This window comes from Capsicum annuum, chromosome 1 (assembly GCF_002878395.1).
Source record: "Capsicum annuum cultivar UCD-10X-F1 chromosome 1, UCD10Xv1.1, whole genome shotgun sequence".
Classification (NCBI taxonomy): domain Eukaryota; kingdom Viridiplantae; phylum Streptophyta; class Magnoliopsida; order Solanales; family Solanaceae; genus Capsicum; species Capsicum annuum.
Genome location: NC_061111.1, coordinates 7,183,332 through 7,210,174, shown reverse-complemented (window position 1 = coordinate 7,210,174; position 26,843 = coordinate 7,183,332). Strand labels below are relative to the sequence as shown.

The 26,843-nt window shown below is 35.0% G+C and overlaps 1 protein-coding gene, 1 non-coding gene and 1 pseudogene across 2 annotated transcripts; 1 reads left to right on the top strand and 2 right to left on the bottom strand.

Moving 5' to 3' along the window:
• Positions 1–74, top strand: TRNAT-AGU. The gene has a single exon. It is a non-coding gene; the product is annotated as a tRNA-Thr (tRNA).
• Positions 75–2,363: 2,289 nt separating this feature from the next.
• On the bottom strand, positions 2,364–20,232 carry LOC107876046 (subtilisin-like protease). Its single transcript, XM_047409793.1, has 7 exons — positions 20,212–20,232; positions 19,886–20,068; positions 18,593–18,664; positions 16,390–16,446; positions 15,051–15,379; positions 8,818–8,868; positions 2,364–7,741 (listed from the first exon to the last, which is right to left on the bottom strand). Exons 1-7 carry the CDS (start codon positions 20,230–20,232, stop codon positions 5,434–5,436), a joined length of 3,021 nt encoding a protein of 1,006 aa, XP_047265749.1. The 3' UTR covers positions 2,364–5,433.
• Positions 14,825–24,166, bottom strand: LOC107866871 (annotated as a pseudogene).
• Positions 24,167–26,843: the final 2,677 nt, after the last annotated feature.

The following is a 26,843-nucleotide window of genomic DNA, read 5'->3' as shown; positions in this document are numbered from 1 at the left end:
GCTTTCATAGATCAGTTGGTTAGAGCACCCGTTTAGTAAGCGGGAGGTCTTGAGTTCGACTCTCAATGAAAGCATTTGCCAGACCCCACTTTGTGGGAATATACTAGGTATATTGATGTATATGATTGTATATAATGGCTATTATCTTATTTAGTCCCCTGCTTAATGCTTCTACTGAAAGGTTGGGTTAGGATTCTAGTTGGCATTTATGAAAAAGTTAGGAAAGTTCTGTTGGTAGAATTTGGCATAAACCTACTCTTATATTGTTACTCTTGGGGGAACTGCCTATTTGTATATGGGTTCCAGGATTCAATCTTAAAACAAAAAGCTAAATGGTCATATAGAGACCTTGGAGGCATGACTATTGCTGGGATCTGCGGGCAAGTTTGCTTATATGCATATTCTAATTCTATTACCATTGTGTCTGATCCTGTGCGGCAGGGATGTGTGGCTGTCAACCTTTTGCAATTTGATTATGCATTTACATTTGCTTGTTCTCTATCTTCTACTCATTTTTGTAGTGGTGAAAGAGATGTCTCATCACACTCCACAGAGTTGGGAGAAAAAGGAGATGATATTGTCTTGTAGAACAAAACTCCTTGTTTTCTTAATAGCATTGTCTGGAGTGCCAGGATGAAATGTGAATACGGGTGACAAGTGGCTTTGCAAGGCTAGTATGCTGCAAAGTTTAAGGAGTACAGACGTTAAAGGAGTTACTGGTGACAAAGGGCGTTCTTAGAAAGAGCCATGGACGTCAACATAATCCAGCAGCTTTGAGAAAAGAATTTTATGCAGAGACCTTCAGGCCAACAAGACGTGGACACTGTTAGAGAGATAGCACAATCACAATCAATGGGTGGGAGCACACTTTATTCCTCCCTGTAGCAAGAGATTCAAATTCCCAACCAACTTCAATGTGCTAAGCTAGACAAAAGTATGTTGAGGATCATTTTAGATCCTTCTACATTTCCTTTCGATCCAGGTGGAATTCTAAACTTGCAAGTCCATCCCAAGATTCAATGCTAAGTTATGAGATGTCAGATGTTCTATACTCGAACCTTGAGGACAATGTTCTTTTCAAGGACGGAGGTATCGTTATGAACCTGGTGGACATATTTTCCCCTGTAAAGCATTTGAGATGCAAAGAATAGAGAGTTTGGGACAAAGAAAGGCATGCATATGTTTTGAGTAAAGAGTCTGATACCTCTCATCTCCATTCTTTGAGTGTAAGCTCTCATCCGCATTCTTACAATCTGTAATTACTTGCTATTCTGTATTTCCCATTGTAATTCAGTAGAGTTAGTGTTGCCATTACTGTTCCAAAGTTGTAATGGTGTCTAGTTCTTATTAATACCGTGAAGAATTTGGTTGTTACAGGATACTTTCTAGCGGTTAAGTCTTCTTATTAATTAACCCTACATTTCCGCTTCCTTGGTCTAGTATCGCATCGTTGGTTTTTCCTTCTCTCCTCTTAGCTAATATATCACCAGGCCTTTCCTAACAAGCATGTAAAAATAAGAACTTAAAATGACCATATATTCATTGAGTTTGTAACATACTGATCTTACAGATGATGATGCTAAAGTAGGGTTAAAAATTAAAAGCTAGAAAGAAAGTGGAGCAGGAGTGCACATACTTCCTTGTACATGTGAAAATATTTAAAGGGGAGAATGACCCAATCAAATCTTGTTGCATAAAACTAACTTAGGTGATCTTGCTCTTCATCTTGCAGATTATCAAATAAAAAGTCCACCTTGAGTTGCACATGGTCTCTCAAAACCTATTGGGTTTTGTTGAAGTTGCACTCTTGTTCTTGCTGGCAATTGTTACTGATGGAGCCCTCAGGGTCACATTAAAGCTCTTGTTCCTCTTATATGATTCAGGAAAATGTTTTGGTGATATCAACCACAGGTGCATAGATTCTTCAAAATCTTCTTGGCCATAGTCATCAAACTGATTTACAACATCTGAAACCTTATATAATGAAGAATGGTGCCTTGTTGATTTGCTTTAATTGTTGATAAAGATGCTAACTTCTGAGTTTTATTTCTCACTACCAATGAAGGTAATTGAACAGAAAGCCCATCAACACACCCCTAAGTGTTGTATTGTTGATTGGCTAACTTTTGCTTCTTCTTTTTTCTGGTTGACATCTGCCTGTTTGATAATCGCAATTATTGTCAATAGAGTGAGCTTCCAAACATCTTTTTTCTTATGAGTTGATTGGCTATATTTCTAGACCTTGTGTGTGCCTCCTAAGCATGTCTACTCAAATCTCTCTTCAAGTGGCTTAGTTGTTGATTGGCTTCTTCACTAAGAGATACTTGAATTTCATTTCTTTGTATGGTTGATATTGTGGACTATTTCATTTTACTTTTGATTTTTTAATGGTCTTGAAGCTTTTATTTTGCTTGTAAGTCAACATGTAGGGATAAGTGTATAGTTGGAGACGTACTGAAGTATATTTTTTTTTCTTCTTATGTTCTTGAGATAAATGGTTTCATAGACAGAGGGCAAATTCCTGAACTCTGGTGGTTGAATGCGGATTTTAGTTTCGCTAAACTTTGACTAAGTTCACCATGATTACTACAAAAAGACGGCAAGAATCTCTTTCTCTGTCTGTCTTTGGTTTATTTTGGATAATCTGGCTTTTGTAAATGTGTTAAGCTAAGAATTCTTCGCTTTCTTGTCTTAATTGTTCTAGAAGACTCATGGTGCATTAGCAACAGGCAGTTCTGGCTTTGAAGAGAGACAAATACACTATCTGGTATAAAACTTTTCTCAAGACCCTTAAAAAGTGTAAACGGGCTTAGCGAACTTATCACTCCGATTTTGCTTATTAGATGCGCATACAGTGATGATGTTCAATGTATCCCTGATTGTCTAATTGTATTTTATCATGCTTTGGTTTTACGCAAACACGTGCTATTTTTTTATAAAGGTAATGTTGTATTCAACAGCGTTAAGGAAATGCTGGCTCTCTTCAAACAGATTTACAGCTGGCTCAAAGCTAAAACAAAAACTTGCTACACAAAAACCTATACAAAATCTAAAATTTGTCCAGCATCCTCTATGCCCTCCTCTTTACACCCAAAAAAGAAAGTCCTCATACAGTTCCATTTAATATTCTGAACTGATTCAGCAGTATTCTCAAAGCATCTCTTGTTTCTTTTTCTCCAAATTGTTCACCATATGCAGGGGGATCATATTCCTCCACTTCTTCTGACTTTTACTCCCCCCTCTACAGACTAGCTACTCTTCCAACTTCTTATTCATTCAGGAGTATTTTAAAGCTCAGATTCCATCCTTGAAGAGGTCATACCTCATTAACCAATGCATCTTGATTGCTACTAAGGATGAACAGATCAGGATAGGAAACCATCAGGGGATTCTGACCAATCCACAGTTCGTTCCAGAACTTAATTCTGGTTCCACTACCTACTTTGAAAGTGATATCCCTGACCAACTGATTCCACAAGCTCTTAATTGTTCTCCAAACTGAAACCCCATAGGTAATGGTCGATCGGATTTTAACACCGCTGGTCATTCTGAGCATATTTGCCAACAATCACTTCCCTCCATAGAGTTTGCTCCTCATTTCCAGATTTCCACAACCGTTTGGTTAGCTGATAAACATTTATGACTGCTTTGGAAAGCAAAAGCAGCTGCAGAAGAAATCCAAGAATGCATCCTGGGTACTTACAAAAACTTTCAAGGCTAAAAACTCTCTCGTGGATGCTGGTTACACCTTCCAAGATGTGCAGCCGCATAGAAGAATAAACTCCTCAGAGGAAGTGAGATGGGTTGTAGCAACTTGTCGAGAAAGAAGTCCACAGGCTAAGTTGCTTCGAATGAGTTTAGCTGCTAGTGTATACTTTACATGCAGGAAATAAATCTCTTTTCTAGACCTGCTCTAAGGTCATAATGGCCACTTCCTCCTACTCAACAAAGCCTTAAGACTACTGTTGTTTCACTGGCATGCTTATCAGAGCTATCTTTTGGGGCTTCATTGCAGATTGTTATGGGAGAAGACAAGAATAAATTCAAAATGTGCAAGTTGTTCTTTTTTAAAAAAATAAAATAAATCTGGGAATTAGTTTTTATCTAATGTGATTGTTTGTTCACCAGGAAGGGTCTTCTAAGTAAAGCAACAGTGACAGCAGTGTCTGCAGCACTCAGTACCTTTTCTCTGAATTATAATTGGTTGCTTGCTGTACATATGAATGTTGGATTTGGAGTGGGTTGTGGACCTGTATATGGTTCTTGGTTTCTTGAATTTGTGCCTTCACAAAACAAGGGCATGTGGACGATTATTTGAAACGGTTGTTGGACACTTGGTACAATACTTGAGGTAGCACTGGTACATTACATCTTTTCTTTTTCATATTTTATCTCTACCGGCAGTGCTTGGATTAGCAGCATTTGGAGTCATCTTTTCTTTTCCAAACCGTCCACCATATGCAGGGGGATCATGTTCCACTACTTCGCCTGACTTTTACTCCCACCACTTCTCTTGTAGCTATTCTTCCAATTTCTCAGTCATTCAGGAGTCTTCTAAAGATCAGATTCCATCCTTGAAGAGATCATATCTCATAAACCAATCCATTGCATCTCGATTGGTATTAAGGATGAACAGATCAGGATAAGAAGTCATCACCTGACCAATCCACAGTGCTTTCCAGAACTTAATTCTGGTTCCACTAACTACTTTGAAAGTGATATCACTGAAACTGATTCCACAAGCTCTTCAGTGTTTACCAAACTGAAACCCCACAGACAATTCACTGGATTTCAGCATCATTCTGACCATATTTGATAACAATCACTTCCCTCCAAAGAGCTTGCTCCTCATTTCCAAACTCCACAACGAGATCACCGGACGGATCAAGATCAGAATGTTGTTGTATGCACTCGAGCCAAATTGCTAAATGTCTGCTATTATATGGAATGAACTCCTCAAAGGAATTGTGATTGGCTGTAGCAAATTGTCCAAGTCCACAGGCTAAGTTGCTTCAAATGAGTTTAGCTGCCAGTTACATGCAGAATTTTTACGTGCAGACATATAATAAACCTCAGAATTTTTCAATTTAAAGCTAGAAGAACTGAAAATATCACTACACAGATTGTTCAGGAAGTGCATTGTCGAAGAGTATAGAAGCCTAAGCTAGCTAACAGGTTGATGCAGCTGAATTTTTATCCTTAGTACTACAGTTTTTCTGTATGCTTCTTAAATCTGTTTTGCTACCAATAAACCAATTCCCTTTCAGGTGATATGCTATTTTTTTTTTGTTTGAGCTGTCACTACCCCATTAGCAATGGATAAATGCTTGTTTACAGAGAAAAAAAAAAGAATTACTTCAAACAGAGCTGTTAAAGCTTAATAACATTGATAAAGAGCAATTTCAAACTATTACAGAAGTTTTCCAAGATAATTCAAAGTACAATAAAATAAAACAAACAATGTGCGAGGACAGTACAAAGTGAACTTCTAACGACTCTTCTTGAAAAATTATTTTCTGTGTTAGAGGGCAATATTTTGATAGATATCGGACTCCTAACAACATGATTTTTGGAAATCCATGATATCGATCCTTCAACAAAAAGTCCAAAATCTTCACCCGTTCGGGTGAAGGATATCATATATGTGGCTTGTTGGTTCACCTTGGTGAACACAAGCTCCATAGGCTCAACCACGGTATGGACTCCTGGAATTTGAGCGATGCTAGCAACATACGTGGAGTTCCCATCTCCAACATTTGTAACTATCCTTGAATATTTTCGAGTCTCTTCTCCAAGTAATATGGAGAAAGAAGGATAGTTCAGCTCCGCCTCAGATATACTCGATATCAACGAGCAATTCATCTTTTGACTCACAAGCAGCCCAATCTGAATGTTTGTGTAGCCCAAGCCACACAAGTATCTACTGTAGTTCATAGGGTGGATGTCATATATTAGCCCTGGAGTAATTGCTTTTGTTGGATTCACGTGGCCCGCACCAATAGCAAACACATCAGCACGAAGTTCCCTTTCATCAAGGATGGGCTGACCCTCACGGTTGAATTGATCAGCTGTAGTCATAACGACAGATTTAATTGCAGCTGGAGACCAATCCGAGTGTGCAATTTTGAGCAGAGCTGCAGTGCCGCTTAGGTGGGGGCAAGACATTGAGGTGCCAGATATGATGTTAAATGTAGAGTTTATGTTTGTCAAAGAGGAAGGCCATGCAGCAAGAATATTCAGTTCAGGGCCGATAATGTCAGGCTTTAGTATGCCTGGAATTGCATTGTTTGGGCCCCTGGACGAAAAATATGCTACAGATGGTTCATCCTTAAAGCCCATCATGGTTCCTTCGAAAATGATCCCTGCCCGGGCCGTGGAGGATGAAGTAATATAAGCCTTAATCTTTTCCCCATCGGCGCAACTCAAAATAGCTGCAGGAAGGACGTGAGATATTTCAAAAATGGTATCACCAGAGACATTTGCATTGACAAGAATCATGCCGATACCACCCGCATCCTTTACTGCTTGGTCATGATAAATTGGACCCTCCATACCATAATCACAAACCACTATCTTGCCCCTAACATCAGCGTTTTTCAGCAAAATCGGTTCGCATTTGGCAATCTCTCGACTGTAGGCAAGTGGAAACAAGGTAGGAGGGAAGTCTTTCCCTTGAAAAAGTGTCTGGCCATGGTATGATTCCCCATTTCCCAACACAGCTGTTGCTACTATCTTTCTGTCATGGGAGCTAGCACCAACTGTGAGAATCCAGGGTGCCTCGTTAGACAACGTACCGCTGCCTGGACCCTTGTTACCAGCGGAGGCGACCACGATAATCCCGTTTCGCATGGCAGCGAAAGCACCCACGGCGAGGTAGTCATCATAGAAGTTTTTATACAGTCCACCAATTGATATTGAAAGAACATCTACACCATCATGAATGGAAGCTTCAATTGCAGCCAGCATGTCAACTTCTGCACACGTGATTCCGGGACCGGAACACACCTTGTACATGGCTATATGGGCAAGAGGAGCCATGGCATTCCCGAAAATATTGGCATGATCAACGAAGTTGCCAGCTGCCGTGATTGAAGTGTGAGTGCCATGGCCCGAATCATCAAATGGTGGATCACTTGAACCACCACCCAGTAAGTTCCTTGCACCGATGAGTTTATTGTTACAAGTTACGTTATCGGTAAACTCGCACTTTCCTTTCCATTTTTCCGGTGGAGGTGGCATGTTGTTGTCGTGGAAAGAGGGATGGTCCGGTGTAATCCCGGAGTCCAAAAGCCCGATAATCACACCCCTGCCGTAGTTGGATTCTTGCCAAACACCGCTATTTTGTTGCAATCCCAAGAAATTCAGAGTATGCGTAGTCTGCAAGGCCAACATCGTTTGCGGCTTTGCTGTGATGAACCCATCTTTTTTCTCCATTTCTTTAAGTTCACCGTGTGTCAGTTTGGCTGCAAAGCCAGAAATAACATGGTGGTAAGAGTGAACAAGTCGTGAAGACGAAGTTTGATCTTCCTCTACCGGTAGAAAAGAACGGTAGTAGCTCTCGAGATTTACTTCAGAAGTGGGCAAACTTACGTGAATGATGTAAGTTTGCAACTTTTTTTTGCTCCCCGAGAGTACTACGGAGGTAGAAACTGAACAGCGAAACCAGAGTTGAAAAAAGTAAAAGACGAGACGAAGCCATTTAGTAGATTTTGAGCTCTTTTCCCTTTCACAAGACCAAGTTCTTCAACTAGCTCCAGCAGATCTGTTGCGCAGACCAGACTCCACTCGGATTTATGGCTACACTGGTATTACAGGACACTTGTTCAATATTCTAACAATGGCTCAAGGTATTCAGTTTATAGGATCTTAGCATGTCACTGGAGGTTTTGGGGTGGAAGTGTATGTTGAGCTAGCATACTAATTTTGGTATCAAGATAATGAGAAAAATATATTTTTTTAAAAAAAATTATTTACTTTTACGAGTCTCACTTATATTAATGCAATTGTTTATACTAAAAGACGACTTGATCTCATTAACTAATAATCCAAGTTAATCTTGACGTTGTAGTACAAAATCAAGAGGAAAATTAGAAATAATCAAGTCTATTTCCAAAAAATAATAGCTGTTAGTACTTTAATTTGATTTGGCTTTTGTTCAAAATTGACTAGCTAGTAGCATGCATGTGAAACTTACATTTTTGGGGTTAAAAATGGACTTACTTTTTTAATTGGTAAGTAATTATTTTGTTTACCAATGATATGTACAACACAGATAAGAACTTATGTACAACGTCTCTTTGTTTTGTTTTGTTTTGTTTTGTTTTTGATTTAATTTAAAATGGTATGCACTAATTAACATCGTAGGTAAGTATTAACTTCAATTTACGTTTCTAGTGGCCATTCAACAAGGTTTTGACTTGAAAGTAATGAAAATTCTGATGATTAACCATACAATTATGTGCAATTATTTCATATTTGGGCAATAACCCATGCATGTGATTTAGGTACGTAAAGTAGAATATACTCTCAACGTTTCATATTACTTGACCCCTATACTAAAATAAGTATTTTGATTTATTTGTTGAATTTGTAAAATCAAAAGAATTGTATTATTTTTTTCCTTTTCACCATTTGTATTAAGTAACTACATGAAGTGTAATAGTAATTTAAGAGATGTACTAGATCAATAGACCAGGGGCCAAGTAATATAAAATGAAAGGATAGTATACATAAATATCTCATTAATGAAGAAGACAAAGATATTGTCATCAATATATAGTCGTCCAAAAATCCAACTCCACAAAAATATTGTCATACTCCCCTCGTTTACTTGTATTTGTCAACGTTTGCTTCTCGAGGTCAACTTGACTGAACTTCAAAGTTAAATTAAAGTATATTAATTTAATATTTAAAATTTAAAATTTTAAATGATCGAAAACTATACGAAAAATGTAATACGTTGCAATCTTTCTCATATTAATATGATGAAAAAAAATATATCTTAATTGGTCAAAGTCAATGTAATTTGACCTTGAGATTCGAAAACGTAACAAATAAAAATGAAGGAAGGAGTATATCTGAGGTGGCACAAAGTAACTTTCGGGAACTCAAAATTTGTTCCATATAATTGAGGTGGTCCAAAATATTCTATTTTTGCATGGGAACTCATGCAAATCCCCAACCTGGAAAAGTGAATTAAAGAAAGCAAAGAAAAAGAAAAATTTTCCAGATTAAAACTAATTAAGACCAAGTAAGAAAAAAGCAAAACCAAACGATAATCCAACAGAGGTTTAAAAAGGGAAAAGAATAAGGGGTCTTTGGTAGATGTGTCAGAATCGTATTAACTCGGATGTATATTAATAATGTTGGTATTAATTATACGAAGAATTACCTACGCAGTATTGTTTAGCTTTGTGAAATAGAAATAGCATGCATTGTTTAATTTCTTAAAAAAAATATTTATTTTAAAAAATACATCCGTCGTTCCGTATATGCAGAAAAGATTTTGAAGTATATTTGTGTCTTTAACCACAAATTACAATAATCATTACAGTTGAAAATAAAATGAACAAAAGTAAAGAAAATAAAATAATCTTCTTCTTGGCTGAGGCGCGGATATCTCGCTTTCTTTAAGGAGATTCAAGCCCACTGCGGTATAATCTACACCGATCCAGCTGTAATCTCTTGACTTGTCCCCTCCAGGATACAACAACCCATCAACGATGTACAACTCAAACAACTCCGAATTAGTTGAAAAGTCCAAAGCTCCACCATAAGAACACCTTCTTTCAACATATATTTACTCTCTTTGTATAGTGAATATAGTTAAAGACTTTGAGTATTTTCTTTTTTCTCAACTCTTTCTTTCACTAATATAATAACTCTCTTTTGTATTGTGAATATAATTGTAGACTTAGAATATTTTTCTATGTCTCAACTCTTTCTTTCACTGTTACATATAATAATATTTTTCTACACTTATCATCTTTTTCATATCTCTAATATATATGAACACAAAGGAAGAAAACACAACTATTTATAAGTGTAAAATTCTTCCATGTAATGAATAGGACGAATGAGGGATAGTAATATGGATACATAAATGGTCTATAGGTTACAAATGTTACAAGAGTTACATGCAACTCATGGTCATATAAGTTATAAGAACTAATAGTCATGAGAGTTACAAGAACTAATGGCAATATGAGTTACAAGAACTAATGGTCACCTTTATCACAATTTGTACCCACTAATTCAAAATGATAATATGATGACTTATAAAAATAAAGACACCTTATTTATTAATGTCATACACTTTAATATATTTTAATAATGAAATACAACAACACATAGTAATGTGTACAATAAAACCCTTGCATGCATTGCTAATATCATGTGGTTTGTCATGTATTAGTTATACATAATAGAATATTTGGACAATATAGAATAATATATATATGGAGGGGGCATGCAATTCTCTGATGCAAAAGAAAAGAAGTTTCTATATATACAGAGAGTGATGCAAAAGAAAGAAGAAACAAATGTTTGGTGAAATTTTGATTTTATATTTCATTTTCGAGGAAATATTCCTTGTTATAATTGTCATTTTTTTGTTAGGCTGTTTAAAGTTTACTTTTACTTAATTTTGAAGAAGTGTTTCATTCTCAAGAAATATTTAATAGATATATAGCGGCAAATTTAGTACTTTTGCTGTTATTAATTAAGTGATTTTTTTTAATTTGGACACTCCTCTTAAAAAAGTATTTATTTGTAGAAAATAAAGAGAATTTTTCTAACTTATCCCAATTTAAATATCTTGAAGACAAAAGTGATTTTTTTAATGATGTAAAACTCAATGTGTTAATACAAGGATAATTTTGAAAGAATTAGATCAATTCCATCTTGAATTCCTAAAATATCACTTATTCTAGAACAAAATAAAATGGCTAAAACATCATTTATTTAGGAATAGAGGGAGTAAGTGGTACTTCATATTTATTATTTTTTTAAATAAACGCAAAAAGGGTTAAAACGATAATTATTTTGGAGCAAAACGAATGTGAGGCACTACAATTATTGAGGAAGAAAAAATATTTGGGAGCCTACATACATATCTCATTAATGAAGAAGAAAATATATTGCCATTGAATGTATAGTGGTCACTCTACAATTGAAGCAACTTGAAAAGAAAAAAGAAATGGTTTCATATATCTGAGGTGGTCTAAACTATATCTTATATTTTGCATGGAAATTCTTGTCATTCTTATTTTCTAAATACTTGTTATTTTTATAAAAAATAATATCTCATTTTATAAAATTAAGACAAAATTATTGTTTGTTTATATATTTGCCCTTAATCGTAAATAAAAAGAGATATTAATATAGTGTAAAAAAGAGAAGTATTAAATTGAAAAAAGTATTCTTTCCGTTTCATATTAGTTGGTCCGCATGGACTTGACACACCCACTAAGAAAAAATTTATTAGGAATTTATTTTTACCAAATTAATCTTATTAATTATGTGTTAAAAATATAAATTTAAGTTTATACACTTTATTTAGTTATTAATGATAGGGGTATTAGTACCGAAAAAAACATAATAATATTCTCTTGATTTTATAAAAGGAACAACTAAATTAAAATAAATATTTTTAGAAAGAAGCTCAATTAATACGAAACGATAAGAATAATAAATAGGAATAAATTAGTCAAATTATCCTCTTATTAATATTTTTTAAATTAATTTTAAGAAGTGTAAAAACAACATAACATGCATTTAGAAACAAAAAAAGTAATAAAGAAAGTCAAAAGAGACAACATTTTAAGTTTAAACCAAACTTAAAGTAAAAAGTAAAAAAAAATTATAAAGAAATATACAAAAGAGGAAAGAGTAAAAATGTGTATTATTTTTCCTTTTTTTAGTATCACAAGATTGATGAATTGATAAATATGATTATCGCTCTTTAACGGAATTAAGAATTTTTATCAAGAAAGATCTAACTATAAAAATAAATAAATAAAAAAGTCATATGATATAATTATCGCTCTCATTTATTATTTTTTAATTGATGCCGCAAGTTAATAGTACTCTCCCATTTCATTTTAGTTGGCTCTCTATTTAAAAATATTTATTTTAATTTAGTTGTTTCATTGATAAAAATTAAAAAGATTTTAAGATATTTTTTTAATAATACTCCTATTATTAAATTATTAAATAAGTTATATATATTTAAATTTATATTTTTAAAGTATAATTAATAAAATTAATTTGATAAAATAAATTCTTAATAAATATTTTTCTTAATAGATATGTCAAGTCTATAACACCGACTAATAGGAAACGGAGTTAGTAATAGATAATTGAGAGTAAGAAATTGACTAGCATAAGTGAGCATTATTGTGCAACACTTTTTCGTAGTCAGTGCCAAAACTTTATCTCCACATTTTGATTGCTTTGGTTTTGTTACCGCATTTGAATTTGTGATGTATTGTTATGGATAGGGGTGCACATAGGTCGGGTTAGTGCGATTTTTTTATTAAAATACAATCAAATTAATAATGTTGGTTTTTTAAATTTATAAACCAAATCAAATCAATATAGTATCGGTTTTTTTTTTTGGTTTTAGTCAGTTTTTTTTTTTTGGTTTTTCGGTTTTCTCAATTTTTTTACAATTATAATGTGATTGAAGAAAAAAATTAAATATTTTCACTAAAACGATAAAAAAATAATGGTCATAGTGTAGTTTCAATTAAAATTAAGTTGGCAAATTACTAAGACGTCTAAACTATTATCTTTCAAAGTAATATTATATGGATATCCAGTGGTTCAATTTCTAAGTCACTAGTCACAGTAGCTTGTTTGAAAGTTACCTTTGCATAAAATATGAGCATAAAAAGGAATGAAGAATTGGAGACAACCTATTAAAAACTTAACTCCATAAAGTAATTAACTATAACATAATTTCATAAAAAATAAAAAAAAAAAAGAGAAAGAAGAGAAACAAACCTAAATCAAAACTGACGAACAAGGAGAATGAGAAAATAATGAGAACTCGCTGATAACTTGGAAAGTAAAAATGTAAAGTAAAGTAATTGAAGAGTTTTAGGTTTTTATATTAATATTGGCTTTGTATTAATTTGTTACTAATGGATAAATATTATAATTAAAGGTCCAAAAATATATATCTATTTTTCGAAGATAAAAAAGCAATAAGAGTAATTAGAAAGTAGATTATAAGTAATATTTTTTTACGTATAAACAATTAAAATTATATATGTATTATGTCGGTTATTCGATTTGAGTTCGGTTTGATTTTATTTTTGCTAATAGCAGACCAAATCAAGAATGATCGATTTTTTTTGCCAACACCAAACCAATCAAACCAAATCATAAGTGACTTTTTTTTTCTCGGTTTGGTTTAATTCATCGGTTCGATTTGACTTAATGATTCGGTTTGTACACCTCTGGATATGGTCACATGCTCCTCAAGTGCTAACTATAGTATATTTATCATCTATTTTTTTATTTTATTTTTCCTATTTCGTCTGGTATATTTTATTTTTTATACTCAAATTCAATATAACAACAACAATATACTCAGTGTATTTCTACATAATAGAATCTGAGGAAAGTAGAGTGTACACAGATTATACCACTACCTCAGGTGAAGTAGAGAGAGTGTTTTCGATAGAACCCCGACTTAGGACCGATAGCAATATAACAAACACAAAACATAAATGTATCTAAACTAGTACAGTATACAAAATAAACTAACACCACTATCCACAAGATAATATAATGTCATAGCCATAAGATAAAATTCAATAAAATCTACAATTTATTTTACTTAACTAAAATTTAAATTTTAATACTCTTTAAGTAAAATTATTCCATGCTAAAAGATGCGACTGTTTTATTTGAAATTATATATACTTTATTCTTTAATTTTGGTTTTAGAAAATGTGATTAGGTTCCTTTGCAAAATTGTAAATTTTGTCTCAGCCTTGTTAAATAAAAAAAAGTGTTAGAGTATTTTTTTCAAGAAAAAAGTGATCATATTTTGATATTATATTATTGACAAAAATGAATAAATAAAAGAGCAGTGAGAAAAACATTTGTTGTATTCCACGTTTGCTTACGCTATCGGCTATGTCATCGTTCCTTATTTACTGATTAAACCCACTTGTGTGATTGGCTAGAGATTTCTTGTAAAAACACTAGCCTGCTTAGTTCATAATGAGAATATTTTCATTTCTGGATTTACTATTGTACATGGTGAAACTTAATGTGAAATCGTGGAGGAATTGGGATAATTTTTACCAAGGGAATTTCAAATATATAAAGAAGTGAATACACAGAGAAATGAAGAAGATTTGACGACAAATATATTATGTGTGAAAAAAAAATCACATTATTGAGTGCAACTTTTCATAGAAAGGGTTTCGTTGCACCCCAAGATCCTCCATCCCTAACGTGGAGGTGATTGAACACAATAATAATTTGCACTCCCTGTCTCATTTTATGTGTCACCATTTGATCGGGTACGAAGTTTAAAAAATAAATGATGACTTTGTAAAGTTTACATAATTGTCCCTTTAAAATTTACTTTTTAATTATCTTTTCTTATAAAATGGAACCCACTAAGGATTAAAATAGGGATTATGTCATTAAATAAATAAGGAAAGAAGACATTCTTCTTGAGACAGATCAAAAAGAAAATGGCGACACATAAAATGGGACGAAGGGAGTACTGGAAAAGCATGTTGCATTTTGAATCTGTAAACTATAAAATATGTCAAAAGACTAATCTAATGACCAAAGGGACTGGCAAATAAAGTTGGTGAGACTTCGAGCATATATCCTACAGGCAAGACATGCACTGATAGGAAGTAATAGTAACAAGTATTTTGTTGAATAATTGAGGTACGTACAAACTACTTTGGTCATGACCGTTTTAAGAAAATGAACAAAATCTATTCGGAGAGTTGTTGCACTCTCTGCTCTATCCAATCTGAGGTATAGTAGAATTCTCCTTCCACCACTGTACGTACCATTTCGATAGGATCTTCACGACAAAATTAGACCAAAGGAAGTCGTACCCTGCTAAGCTGACTCGAGCCCCAGTAGCCAAGTAGCCAAAAGCATTGGATGAATCAGGCAACGGGCAAATGCTTTTTGTGAGTTCATACAAGTATCCAGGGAAACGCCTTTTGCTCACCCCACGAAAGGCGCATGGGTGACATTTCTTTCTATGAGTTAGCACGTGAAAGGAAAGACCCTTCACTTCCAGGTTTAGCAGAACTGAGATCATATCACAATCCTCAATGCCTTGCTCAAAACTGTTCTTGAGAAACAATTTCCTTCCGGTTGTGAGCATATCCTGAAGCGTTTAGCAGACCTGAGATCAACAGCACCGGGAGGCATTGGTTGAAGGAACCCATGTAGCTCAACCAATTTAAAGGAACTCCTCCTTAATAAGACCTTTTTTCTCAACAAGTATATCAACGATTGCATCCATAAGGTTTCGATTTTGATGAAGGATCTGTACATACAGTCATTTCAAGGTTGCATTAGTGAAAACTTGAGTTAACATGCAATTCCGTAACTCACTTATCTTCATTTAGGGGGAAGAGAGGAGAAATGAGTTTAACTGACACCTCGTTTGCACGATCATAGCATATATGTAAGATGCGAAGTGCCTCGGAGTGCAAGGAGTCCAGGCCACTACCACTCATGGCACTCTATCGGGTCAAAAATCCAAGTTGCGACCTCAAGCATTGATCAACATCAACCTACTCTGATATCAACTGTTATAGACTAAACAGGACAGCCTGACCCAAAAGGCTTGCCTATTAGGTGGGAGAGACCATTTAGACTATAAATCTAGTACTTCTAGTCTTTTCAATCAATGAAAGATTCAATTGCTTCACAACATATGACATTACAGAGAGAATCAAAGGTATACTATGTAAAGAGAAGTAACTAAAAACAGGCAGAAAATGTATGCTACTAGATTTATATATTCATCATAATGTCTATCGAAAAAAAATAATCTTTCAAAGACAGAACTTTGGAAACTGAGACCTATGCCAAACTCTGCAACCTTTAGTAGGCAGTAGAAGTCAGTAATCAATGCTGACTGACAAGTGACAAGTAGACTATATTTCTACCCACAAGTTTAGAGTGAAAGGGAGTCCCAATAAAATGTTTTAAACTATGATACTGCTAATCACTCCCTTATTCTTTCGGGATCAATCGCCACATTACTAAAACTCGGCACAATGTAAACGTACAGAGAACAGGAAACACCAGACTTCTGGAAATATACTAACATAGCTTGTCTATGTTGTATATCTCAGAAAGCAACAATAGGCAACAGCAATACAATACCTCAATGAATCCAATTCCTTTCTTTGCAGCTTCCTGCCCAGCTCTTACTCCATGTGTCTAGCAATCAACACAAAAATCAGGAAGAAATAAGTGCAAGATAGAAAATGTAAAAGTGGTTGCTGTGCTGTTAAATAAAAAATGCATTTCAAACTCATTATGCCATAGAGTCACCATTCCAGTAACCTGAAACAATGGCTGTATGAAGGATTTCGACAAGAAAAGGTGTTATCAGCTGAAGATTATTATAGCAAGTACAAAGTACAAAATTGAGGCAATGTATATGGATATATGAGCTTAGGATTTCCATATCGGCTACACAACTTCATAGTGAGAACGGATGCTTGCAATGCCAAGTTCCAAAACAGAGACTTTTGTTATTCTCAAATGGAGCTCACACCAGAGGGGTGGAGGGGCGCGGAGAAGTAACCCCAAAATCATTCTTGCACCAATATGTATCAGGCAAGTCATTCTTTCTCCTCCACCTCACAGTACAGTATAATCAGCAGTAATATGCAAATTGTACCTTTTAACATGTTAAATGGTCAATGGCATAAACACATTGCAGCTGCATGTAAGCTCTTTCTCTGCCTCTTGAGACATGAAAGACTGGACAAACAAGCTTCTTTAGGAGTTTAAGGTCCACATTCCGGAATATAGCATAATATGGCAAGAGTAAAAGTTGATAAAAAGTACTCCCAAAAAGGATGTGGCATTTTTTGGCTACCATTTCAGTAATCATATACGTTCAAAGGTTATAAACCCTTGAAATAAGTAATTTAGCAAACTAACCATTCTTCAAAACTATGAAAAATTAATGCAAATACTTGCAACATCAGTAATACCAAGCAGAATTTATGTGAATTGAAATACCAGCAAACTTAGCTGAAACTAAAGTCATTATCCTTATCGGTGGATGACTTGTGTGACTATATCTCATGTTATTTCACCCAGTCCACTAACCAAATATACTCCAAAGTCATTTTTCACTCCACTATTAGTAACTTTAATTCAATTTGAACATTTAGTCACAGTCTACTACTTATAAAGTATCATTAAATCCATAAGAATCCCCTATATGTACTGTTACTTCGTCCAGTCTATTTTTTTCTTGGCAGCTGAGAAATTTGCTATTTCCAGCATTGCCACTTTATCCTCTACTTAAATACTAGACTTGGCTCATTTTCCAAGATTCGAACTCGTTCTTTCCACACAGCCCATGCTGCACTTTATTCTCGAGTCAACATCCTGGGGGAATATTCTCTCCATTTTATTGGGACCCTTTTTAGTTACTTAAAGAAAGTGTAGAAAATGATTTGTCGGTATGGAAAATATTTTTCTTCTGCTGAAAAAATAGAAGCCTCAATTCTAATCCTAAAGTAAACAACCTTATCAAGAAAGTAAACCTAAAATGCAACTGAAAAATTCAATTATCCAAAGAAACAGCAACAATATGATACTAAAACACCCCAAAACAATTACTCCCTCTGTTTTAATTTGTTTGTCCTACTTTCCTTGTTAGTCCGTTTCAAAAAAAGAATGCATGATCCCTTATTTGACCACTCTTTAATTTCAATTTTCCACATTACATATTTAACACAACATACTATCTACTATCTCTTACACTTCGACTATCGCTCTATTTTGTTGTAGTTACTGTTCTTTTTTCGGAATGCTTTGTCATCTATTTTTAGTATCTTCTTTGATATCCTCTTCCTTAAGTCAAGGATCTATCGGAAACAACCTCTCTACCTCCCAAGGCAGTGGTAAGGTCTGCATACTTAGGTAAGTACTTCGCAAAGTGAACTTGAGAAATGGATGGAGACCAGAAATTCATCTTTTGTCATGATAAACCCAGGTTACTGGTATGGTCTCTCTCCCATTAACCAAAATCAACTCATCCCCCGTTCTCCGCCTAAACAGGACACCATATTGAAAGCAACGACGCAGAAAGTTTTTCTCATGTCGCATGTGTAACAAAAAAGAGCTTGGAGTTAAGAAAACTAACGCTGCTTAAAGACTATGCCAAAATATCTATCTGTACAGTCAATAACAACTACTATCGACATATATTGATCTATTCCAAGGTTAGAAATTTTTTTGACCCAGACTGAACCCAAAAGCTATTTCCTCAGTTCTTGCATAAGCACCATGTTAATAGCAGCAACCTCAACAATGTTGGCCAACACTGCACCAAGCCACGAACCATCCCATCAGTCATACTGGCAACAGCCATATAGTCAACATCAGGAGCCATAGGTTTCTTACGAACGTGCACCTAATCCAAGGAAATGAGATGTAACAAAAGCATGAAGCAAAATATATAACAAGCTTACTAAGATGTTGTATATCCCCATGAAAAAAGCTTTAAGGTGGTTGAGTTTTGCATTTAGTTACTGCAGTAATTCTAGTTTAATAAATTGTTTAGATTAGAATGAATTTAAATTGTGAATTTTGAATTAGGTCGTTTTAGTTGTTGTATGTTGGCTATTTAAAGCCCCTCTATGCTTACGAAATTTATTGAAAGCTTATTGAAAGCTTGAAAGTCATTTCAATCGAAATTTATTGATAGCTTGAGAATCATTTCAATCCAAAGAGAGTCATTTTAACCCCTTTTCGCTGCCCCATCTTTATTTAAAAAAACCAACAGTGGTATCAAGAGCTTCATTGATCTTACGGGATCTGTGAAGTCTTCCAAAGCACTACCATATCATTTTTAACCCGTAAGGACTATCTTTTTAACCTGTCAGGGTTACTTATTTTAACCCGTCAGGGCTACCATTTTCAACCCATGCTTATTTTCAAAGCGTTGGGTTATTTTCAACCAAAAAGATGTCAAGCAACAGTCTCTCTTTGAATGCCCAAAAATTTTCACATACAAAAATAATCAAATTTGTTCTGTGAAAAAATTATATCTTGAAACCTATGGTTTATGTGATGTTATGATGAAAGAAAAATTCTTACAATATTTTATGAAGCCTATGAAAGCTCTTTCAAAAAAGACAAGATTGTTGATGTTGTTCTTTAAGCACAAACCAAAAGAAGAAAAAAGAAAGTCCAAATTAAAAAAAAAAAAAAAAGATCAAGAAAAATTCATATCAATTGCAAGAGCACAAATTGAGGAGGAGCAACTTTTAAATTGCAGTAACTAAAGCAAAGGAAGAGTATTGAGTTTTGCATTTAGTTACGGCACTAATTTTAGTTTAACAAATTGTTTAAAATAGAATGAATTTAAATTTTGAATTTTGAATTAGGTTGTTTTAGTTGTTAAGAATCTTTAGGATTTTAAGTGCAAATTATGCAGTTTTTTACTGTATGTTGGTTATTTAAAGCTCCTCTATACTTAAGAAATTTATTGAAAGCTATTGAAAGCTTGAAAGTCATTTCAATCCAAAGAGAGTCATTTTAACCCTTTTTCGCTGCCCCATCTTTTTTTAAAAAAACCAACAAAGATGTTGTACATCATCAAAATGATTAAGCTTTTAAACAGACAAGTTACATATGCAACTTGCACCTTAAGAATTTCAATTTGCCCAATAAGGCCAGGCTTTGGGATGTATATCTTTCGATCAAACCACCACCCTGGTCGAACAAGTGTTCTGTCCAATATGTCTGGTCTATTTGTAGAAGCAATAGTGATGAGTTCACCTTTGCCTTCAAAACCATCCAAGCATACTAGAAACTGGAGAAAAAGAGGAACATTGCAAATAATGTCGCCCGAGATCTCAACAACATGAATTGACAGTTTCTCAAAAGTGCAAAATGTCAAGGAAACCTGAGTCAAAGTTGCATCACATTCTTGTCCACCAGAGCCCTTGATCAAACCACGTTCTCTGCCAACTGCATCCAGCTCATCGATGAACACCACTGTTGGAGCCTATGCCAAACCACATAATAATGCGCATATCTTGTTGAGACTTTATAAGTTAGAGATAAAACCACTCTAAATAAAAGCGAAAATGGCTTGACAAGATTTAGAAACAGGAGTATGAAACAGCCACTCAGCAACAGATAATCAAGCAATCAACTACTACTCAACACTAGCTGGGGTTTGCAATATGAAAAGACAAAACCAAACAGCTCATTCACAATAGGAGGGAAATGGCGGAATCTGAATGAACAAGATAGGTGGAATAAGAGTAGTCAACTATAACGCCAAGTGCTATAAGCAAATGAATGAACGATGGTGTGGATAGTAGAGAAGATAGAAACTTAACTTGCATTATCCTTCACCTCTTGGTAGAGAGCTCGAACTCGGGAAGCCACAACACCAACATATATCTCAACGAACCGAGATGCAGAAATTGAGAAGAAGTTCACCCCTGCCTCACCAGCCACCGCCTTTGCTAATAAAGTCTTCCCCACTCCATGTGAACCACAAAGCAGTATCCCTCCTTGAAAGCATTGGTCAAAAGATTCATAATGGTATAAGACAAGAATAAAGCAGCACCAAGCTGATGTGCCAAACAAGGAAGCAAAAAAGCTGAGAGAATCATTGGTGAAGTGAAACAGGAAGGTGCAAAAGAGTTATCAGGTACCTACCCTGGTGGGAGATAGCGGTACCTGGTGAAATAGTTGAGGTGCACGCAAGCAGGCCCGGATACCACCATTACTATATAATTAAAAAAAACAGACATGTATGTAGTAAATCTTATAGGCACACAAAGTTGTCATTATTTGAGAAGTGAAAATAACTCAGGAAAGAATTGGAAAACTGAAAGCAGTAAAGTCCCCACTGGATACGCTATTCGTATAATTTTTTTTCCCAGGTAACAATTTGTGAATATTACCATACCAACATCAAGGGATTACAAACAAAGAGCCTCCAGAGCGTAACCACCTCCTAACAGGTGATCAGCACATCTAGACCTCAGAAAGTACCAAAAACATACAAATTTTCTTAACTACAAAGTTGTCCTTCAAAAACTTGACATCCACCAGCTCTCTTGGTACGTTGTAGCATGTATAATCTCTCACGTAACTCCCGATGAATCTGTACCATCTTCATATCAATCTGTACACTCTGTTGTTGCAAAATGCTGCTATTTCTAGTCTAATGAAGTGTTGCTCCTCAGACAGCAGCTATTATTTCTCTCTTGAACTGACTCCATCTCCTTGTTTTGATCCATTGGAGAGTAGTTGCAACATCTCCACACAGAATTGTAGTTCCAAGCCACTGACTCAACTTAGTTCTAAGCTGTGTAATCCAATCAACTTAGTTCTATTCGTATAAATTGATATAATGAATAACAACAAGAATAAGTAATCAGGAACTTTGAGGGGAGAGAGACAGACAGATAAGGAGGTTCTTTCAATTAAAGTTACATACTATGTTATGTTTAGTCAGAAGGAGTAATATTCTTGCATGTGATTATGTTAACAAACACAAAAAAGTGAAATGTAAGTAAATGAAAATAACCAGAGAAATATCTAAAAGAAAATTTACTAAAGTAGGAGAATCTATCTATCTATCTATCTTCTATCTATCTATCTATCTATCTATATATATATATATATATAAAGAACCTTGGACCTGCTAACGCTGGAATATCAGTGGAAAATCCTGTAACTATTTGTCTATTTTAATCCACTTAAATATGCGATTTCATAAGGAAATGACAATATAATGCAGGAATACACTCTAGTTGCCAGAACAAATAACGAACAAGTCAAGAGAAATTGATGTGGCTTAGTTCATGCTGATCAGATTTAGAAAGAAAAGGACTTCCTATTTAAAGAAAATATGGATCAAACAACAAACTCAAATTGGAAACCGAATTAAAAAAGACACATAAAAATCAGTAACTGCATATATCTAACCTGGTATTTTGACTCCTTGCCTGCGATACATCTTCCCATGGGTGAAGAACTTACCAATTTCCTCAAGCTCCTCCCTAATTTTTCCAAGCCCAGCAACATTAGAGAACTTAACATGGATATTTCTCTATAAATACTGAGGAAGTTTCTTATTACGTGCTCTTCAAACACGAGCACGTGACTCATGAATTGCATAGCCTTCATATAAGGATTTTCCTCCCCTTTCCTTCCTTCTTCTTCGTCATCCTCAACACTCTCAATTCGTTCCAATTCCCTCGTCTTCTTTCTTCTCCTCAGCATCTGCTTTCTCTATCTTCAACCAATCCTCATGATCCTTTTTCTGCCTCCTATAGCTAAATACAATCAAACCAAGAGCAGTGGCAACATTTGAATCACTAGCTAAGTTTTCCTACAATCTTGCCAAGTCCTGAAAACCTCTACTCGCTTGATGCAACGAATCCTCACACCTCATTCTCTTTAACTCTCTTTTTCTTTTCCTCTGTTCCATTTTCTTCTGCATTTTCATTGCCTTCTCCATCCTCTCCCTTTCTTTCCTCCTCTTCACCAACTCCTGGTTTTGCCTTCTCTTCCATTCTCCTGTCACCCTCTTCAACTCCGTGGCCTTTTCCAATTGTGGCTTAGCCTTCATAAAAGAAGACAACCAAGCTGGAATCTTCGACAACCCCAAATAAAGCAAAAAAGGAAGCTCAGGTTTTTCCAACGGGGGAGTATAGGCATTCATACACACATCCCAAAATCTAGGATCACTTTCTACATAAGGTAACACAATTATAACAACCTTAGAGTCCTCTAAATCAGCTAAAACTACCTCAGGCTGTTTCTTTAATCCTACATTAGGTGGTTTAATTATGTGCGTAAATTTCCCTTCCCTTTTCAAATCCAATACTTGTGTTGTGGCCATTTTTTCAACTATTGTAGTGTTAAAGCTTCGGTCTTTGTCGTCGAATGCGAATGATAGTGAAGCTGATATTACAGTGAGTGTAACAGAAAGATTAACTAACCCCATTTGAGTTATACTAATTTGATTGATAATGGGGTTCGTTTATTAGGGGGAAAGAAGGCAAAAATGGAGAATTAGAATGCAATTACAGGCCATGAGATTGAAAAAAGGAATTTGAAGAAGAATTGTCTCTTAGGAATTTTATCAAACAGCTTCAGGGCGTTGGATTTCATTGCATTTACAGCAATTGTACAGAAATATACACCAAAATCACCAATGATTCGTCTGCAGAAAAACGTAACACCAATATGACCAGTGACTGTCTGAATTATAAAAAAAAGAACTGTAATAGCTAACAGGCCTTTATAGGGGTGATTTTTATCTTTTGACCTCCTTGGTAAATTTTGATCATAACACAAAGTGTTCTAACTTTTGCTTTAAAGAACAATTGACTATTAAGTTTTTTGGCAAAACTATGAACTTTGAGTGTTATTCATTAAATATAAGTTGTAACTTCTACTTAATAGGTAGATATTTTATAATAGTAAATCAGTTCAATTGATTGGGCATTTAAAAAATAATGAGGTGAGATACTCAGATATCACAGAACAGGTCACTGTCATGAGAAATAAGTACTCGTCTCTAGAATAGAAGTGTGCGGTCGAGTAGCCTATTTTTTCTTTTATGAGGATAAGAGATTGTAGCTGGGCACTAGTAGAACGTAGATATTTTGTCTATCAAACGTAAGTCGTAACTTTCGTTTGTGAGAGAGCAAACAAACTTAATAGATAATCATTCAAACTTCTTAAGCCGAGATAAAAATTTAAGATCAAATATTTTAAATGGCACTACCAGAAATTTCCACGGTTGCGTGCAATAGGAAGTTCCAGTAGAAAATATTAGCCTTAGTCCACCAGATTATTGTTGGATATATGCAATAGTTAATTAAGATTGTTTTCCGTAATGAAATTTAAAACCTCCTGTTTATTTGATATCTAATCTCAATTTCTAATGATGGAGTTGAAATGTTCACTGAGAGGATTTAAAATGAAGAAGTAAATAAACTAAAAAATTAAGAAATTCAACATCTATTAATATATATAAAAATAATTGTAGTTTTGAATATGTAGACTGTAGTGTATGTAGCTTTTGGATGAAATGTACCTCTTTCAGTACCTTAGTTTTGCCATATGATAACATGAATTGTCTTTAGTCAAGGTGAAACTTTGATAGAAATTGGTTGACTCATTAGAGAGGGTCTCATATATGTAACGCCCCGCCAAAGTTGTTCATGTGTTAGCTCCTAGTGGTGTATTCATAGACTTGAAAACTAGAATTTTTTCTAACTGTAAAAAGGACTTAGAATCATTTTGAGCTTCCAATCGCAACAGGGGCATCATGCGATTTGCGTGCGTCGCATGGTCCATTCCACCCCTGGCACCATGCGATGCAGCATGCGACGCACGCTCCAGTCTAGCGGACTATAGCATGTGACGCATGCTCTGCTGCATGCACCTGGGAATTTCAGCATTTTCACTCCGTCTCATTAAGGGTATATTGGGTATTTTCTACCCCCTTATTAGCATTTTCACTCCATCTCATTAAGGGTATATTGGGTATTTTCCACCCCCTTATCAGCTTAAACACGGGATTATACTCCCAAGTGACCAAATTATTCTTATATTCATCAAAATTGCTCAAGAATACTCTCTAGGATTTCAAACTAAAAACCCAAATAACTCAAGATTCAACCGTGGGTTTTTGAAACTGATTGAAAAATTGGAATCCCCAAACCATAGGCTTCAAAAATCATCCATCAAATTTCTAACTTGAGGTACGTGAGGTTTATCCTAAAAACTATATGGGCTTATAAACACTAGAACATGATTTAAAGGTTATCAAGCATGAATTTAGAAAGGGTTTTGAAATACATGATTTTATTATGCATTGTGAATGTTTAATTGTATTGTTGATTTGGTCTTTAGGCCTTTCCCCCTTAAATTGATTTACATGTATATGAATATGTATGAAAATTTAGATTGAAGATTGTTTGAGAGCACAACTTATGAAATCCCTCTCTTGTGATGACTTTAAGTTTATGATCTTAATGTGAAGGATTTGAAATGCATGATTTATGGCTTGAAAATAGTTTACTCAAATACCATAGTATTTTGAGCATGATTTAGAGATTTAAGAGAGGGAGTTTCTTGATGTAAATATATTTTGTTAAAAGAGAAATATTTGCATGAGATTAAGAGCTTTGACATGGCCACCTTGCATCATTGAAAGTTTGACAAAGAGAGTTGCATACATGTGTTTACATGAGTTTTAAAGAAAGAGTTCTTTGAAATGATTTATTGATATGGTGGTCCCGAATTTATGTTTTGAAAACAGAGAGTGTAATATACTAATAATGGCTCAGAGATGTGACTTGCAAGTCAATGATATGACGATACCATAAGTATGTATGTCATAACAGAGTATGTTTTCAGAGTATGTTTTAAGAGAATGCATATTTTTGAAAGAGTTAAAAATGGGCTTAAAGAGGGTTAGGTGGTTACCCGAAGAAGGCTTGAGTTCAAGTAACTCTTAGCCTCAAATCGTGATTTGGCGATCCGGGTAATTTATTTTACTCTGGCGATGGTCGTGTGGCGGAGTAGAGTCAGAGACTCCGACCCTTGTGGAACACTTGGGTTGGGGGCTTGGCCGCCGAGTTAATGGCGAATTTCATATAGCCCGTGGAATTTCAGAGTTGTAAGGTATACCACCTAGCGCAGAAGTAAAACAAAGAGTGTCACAGAGTCCAGCTGATTTTCCAAAGTCTATCAACATGCCCATGAGATTTCTTACTATATGATATGTTTATGAACTATTTTAAATTACTCTCATGTATGTTGAATATAAATTATTATTTTGGATTTGCTCTGCATACCAGTACAATTGTATTGACCCCCTACCTCCCAGGTTCGAAGGCTCAGTCTAGGGGTCCAGCTAATCAGTACAGTATCCAGAGAGAAGTGATCCGTGCAGTGGTGAGCCTTCTCTGTTCCAGAAGGCCTGTTATTTCAGATTTTGTTATTCCTTTATTTTGGTCTACTGGGGTCTTGTCCCAGTTTTCAGACAGTTGTCTTTTAGATCATATAGTAGAGATTTCGCAGACCATTTCAGATGTTGTTTAATTGATTTTGGATCTTATTCTTCATTATTAAAATGGATTCAAAGTTTGACCATGTTTCCGTATTAAATTATATTTCTGCATCTTCTTTTATGATATAAATGTTGTGCATGATTACCAGATCAGATAGAGTAGGACGTTCGGGCCTTCATGGTTTGGGATGTCCGTCACGGTCAGGCCCTAGTTCTGATCGTGACAAACTTAGTATCAGATCACGGTTCATGGTCCCAGGGTGTCTGCAAAATTGCGTCGGATAGAGTCTTGTTTATGGGTGTGTAGCGCGCAGAAAGCTACTAGGCGTTTAGGAATATATCTCTTTCTTCATGTTCTAGTTTATTCTATGGAGTCAGAATGTTCCTCTTTCATACTCTAATTCGTGTCATGGTGTCGCCCATACAAAAGAAAAGTTATCCTAATTCTTTTCTTACTCTGGTGTTCCCGAATAATGCTCTCAGATTTACTAGCAGAAATCTCAGAAGTCACACAAAGGGACTTGAGAGGAGC

Bases quoted from the DNA above. Each gene is read 5' to 3' on its own strand.
- LOC107876046 (XM_047409793.1), bottom strand. From the start codon at position 20,232: ATGCAGTTGGCAGAGAACGTG. The intron at 16,447-18,592 runs GTTCGTGGCTTG...GTTGATTGCTAG, and splicing joins CCAGTATGACTGATGGGATG to ACACATGGAGTAAGAGCTGG. The intron at 7,742-8,817 runs GTATGACAATAT...AGCTAGTTGAAG, and splicing joins AATACAAGTAAACGAGGGGA to AACTTGGTCTTGTGAAAGGG.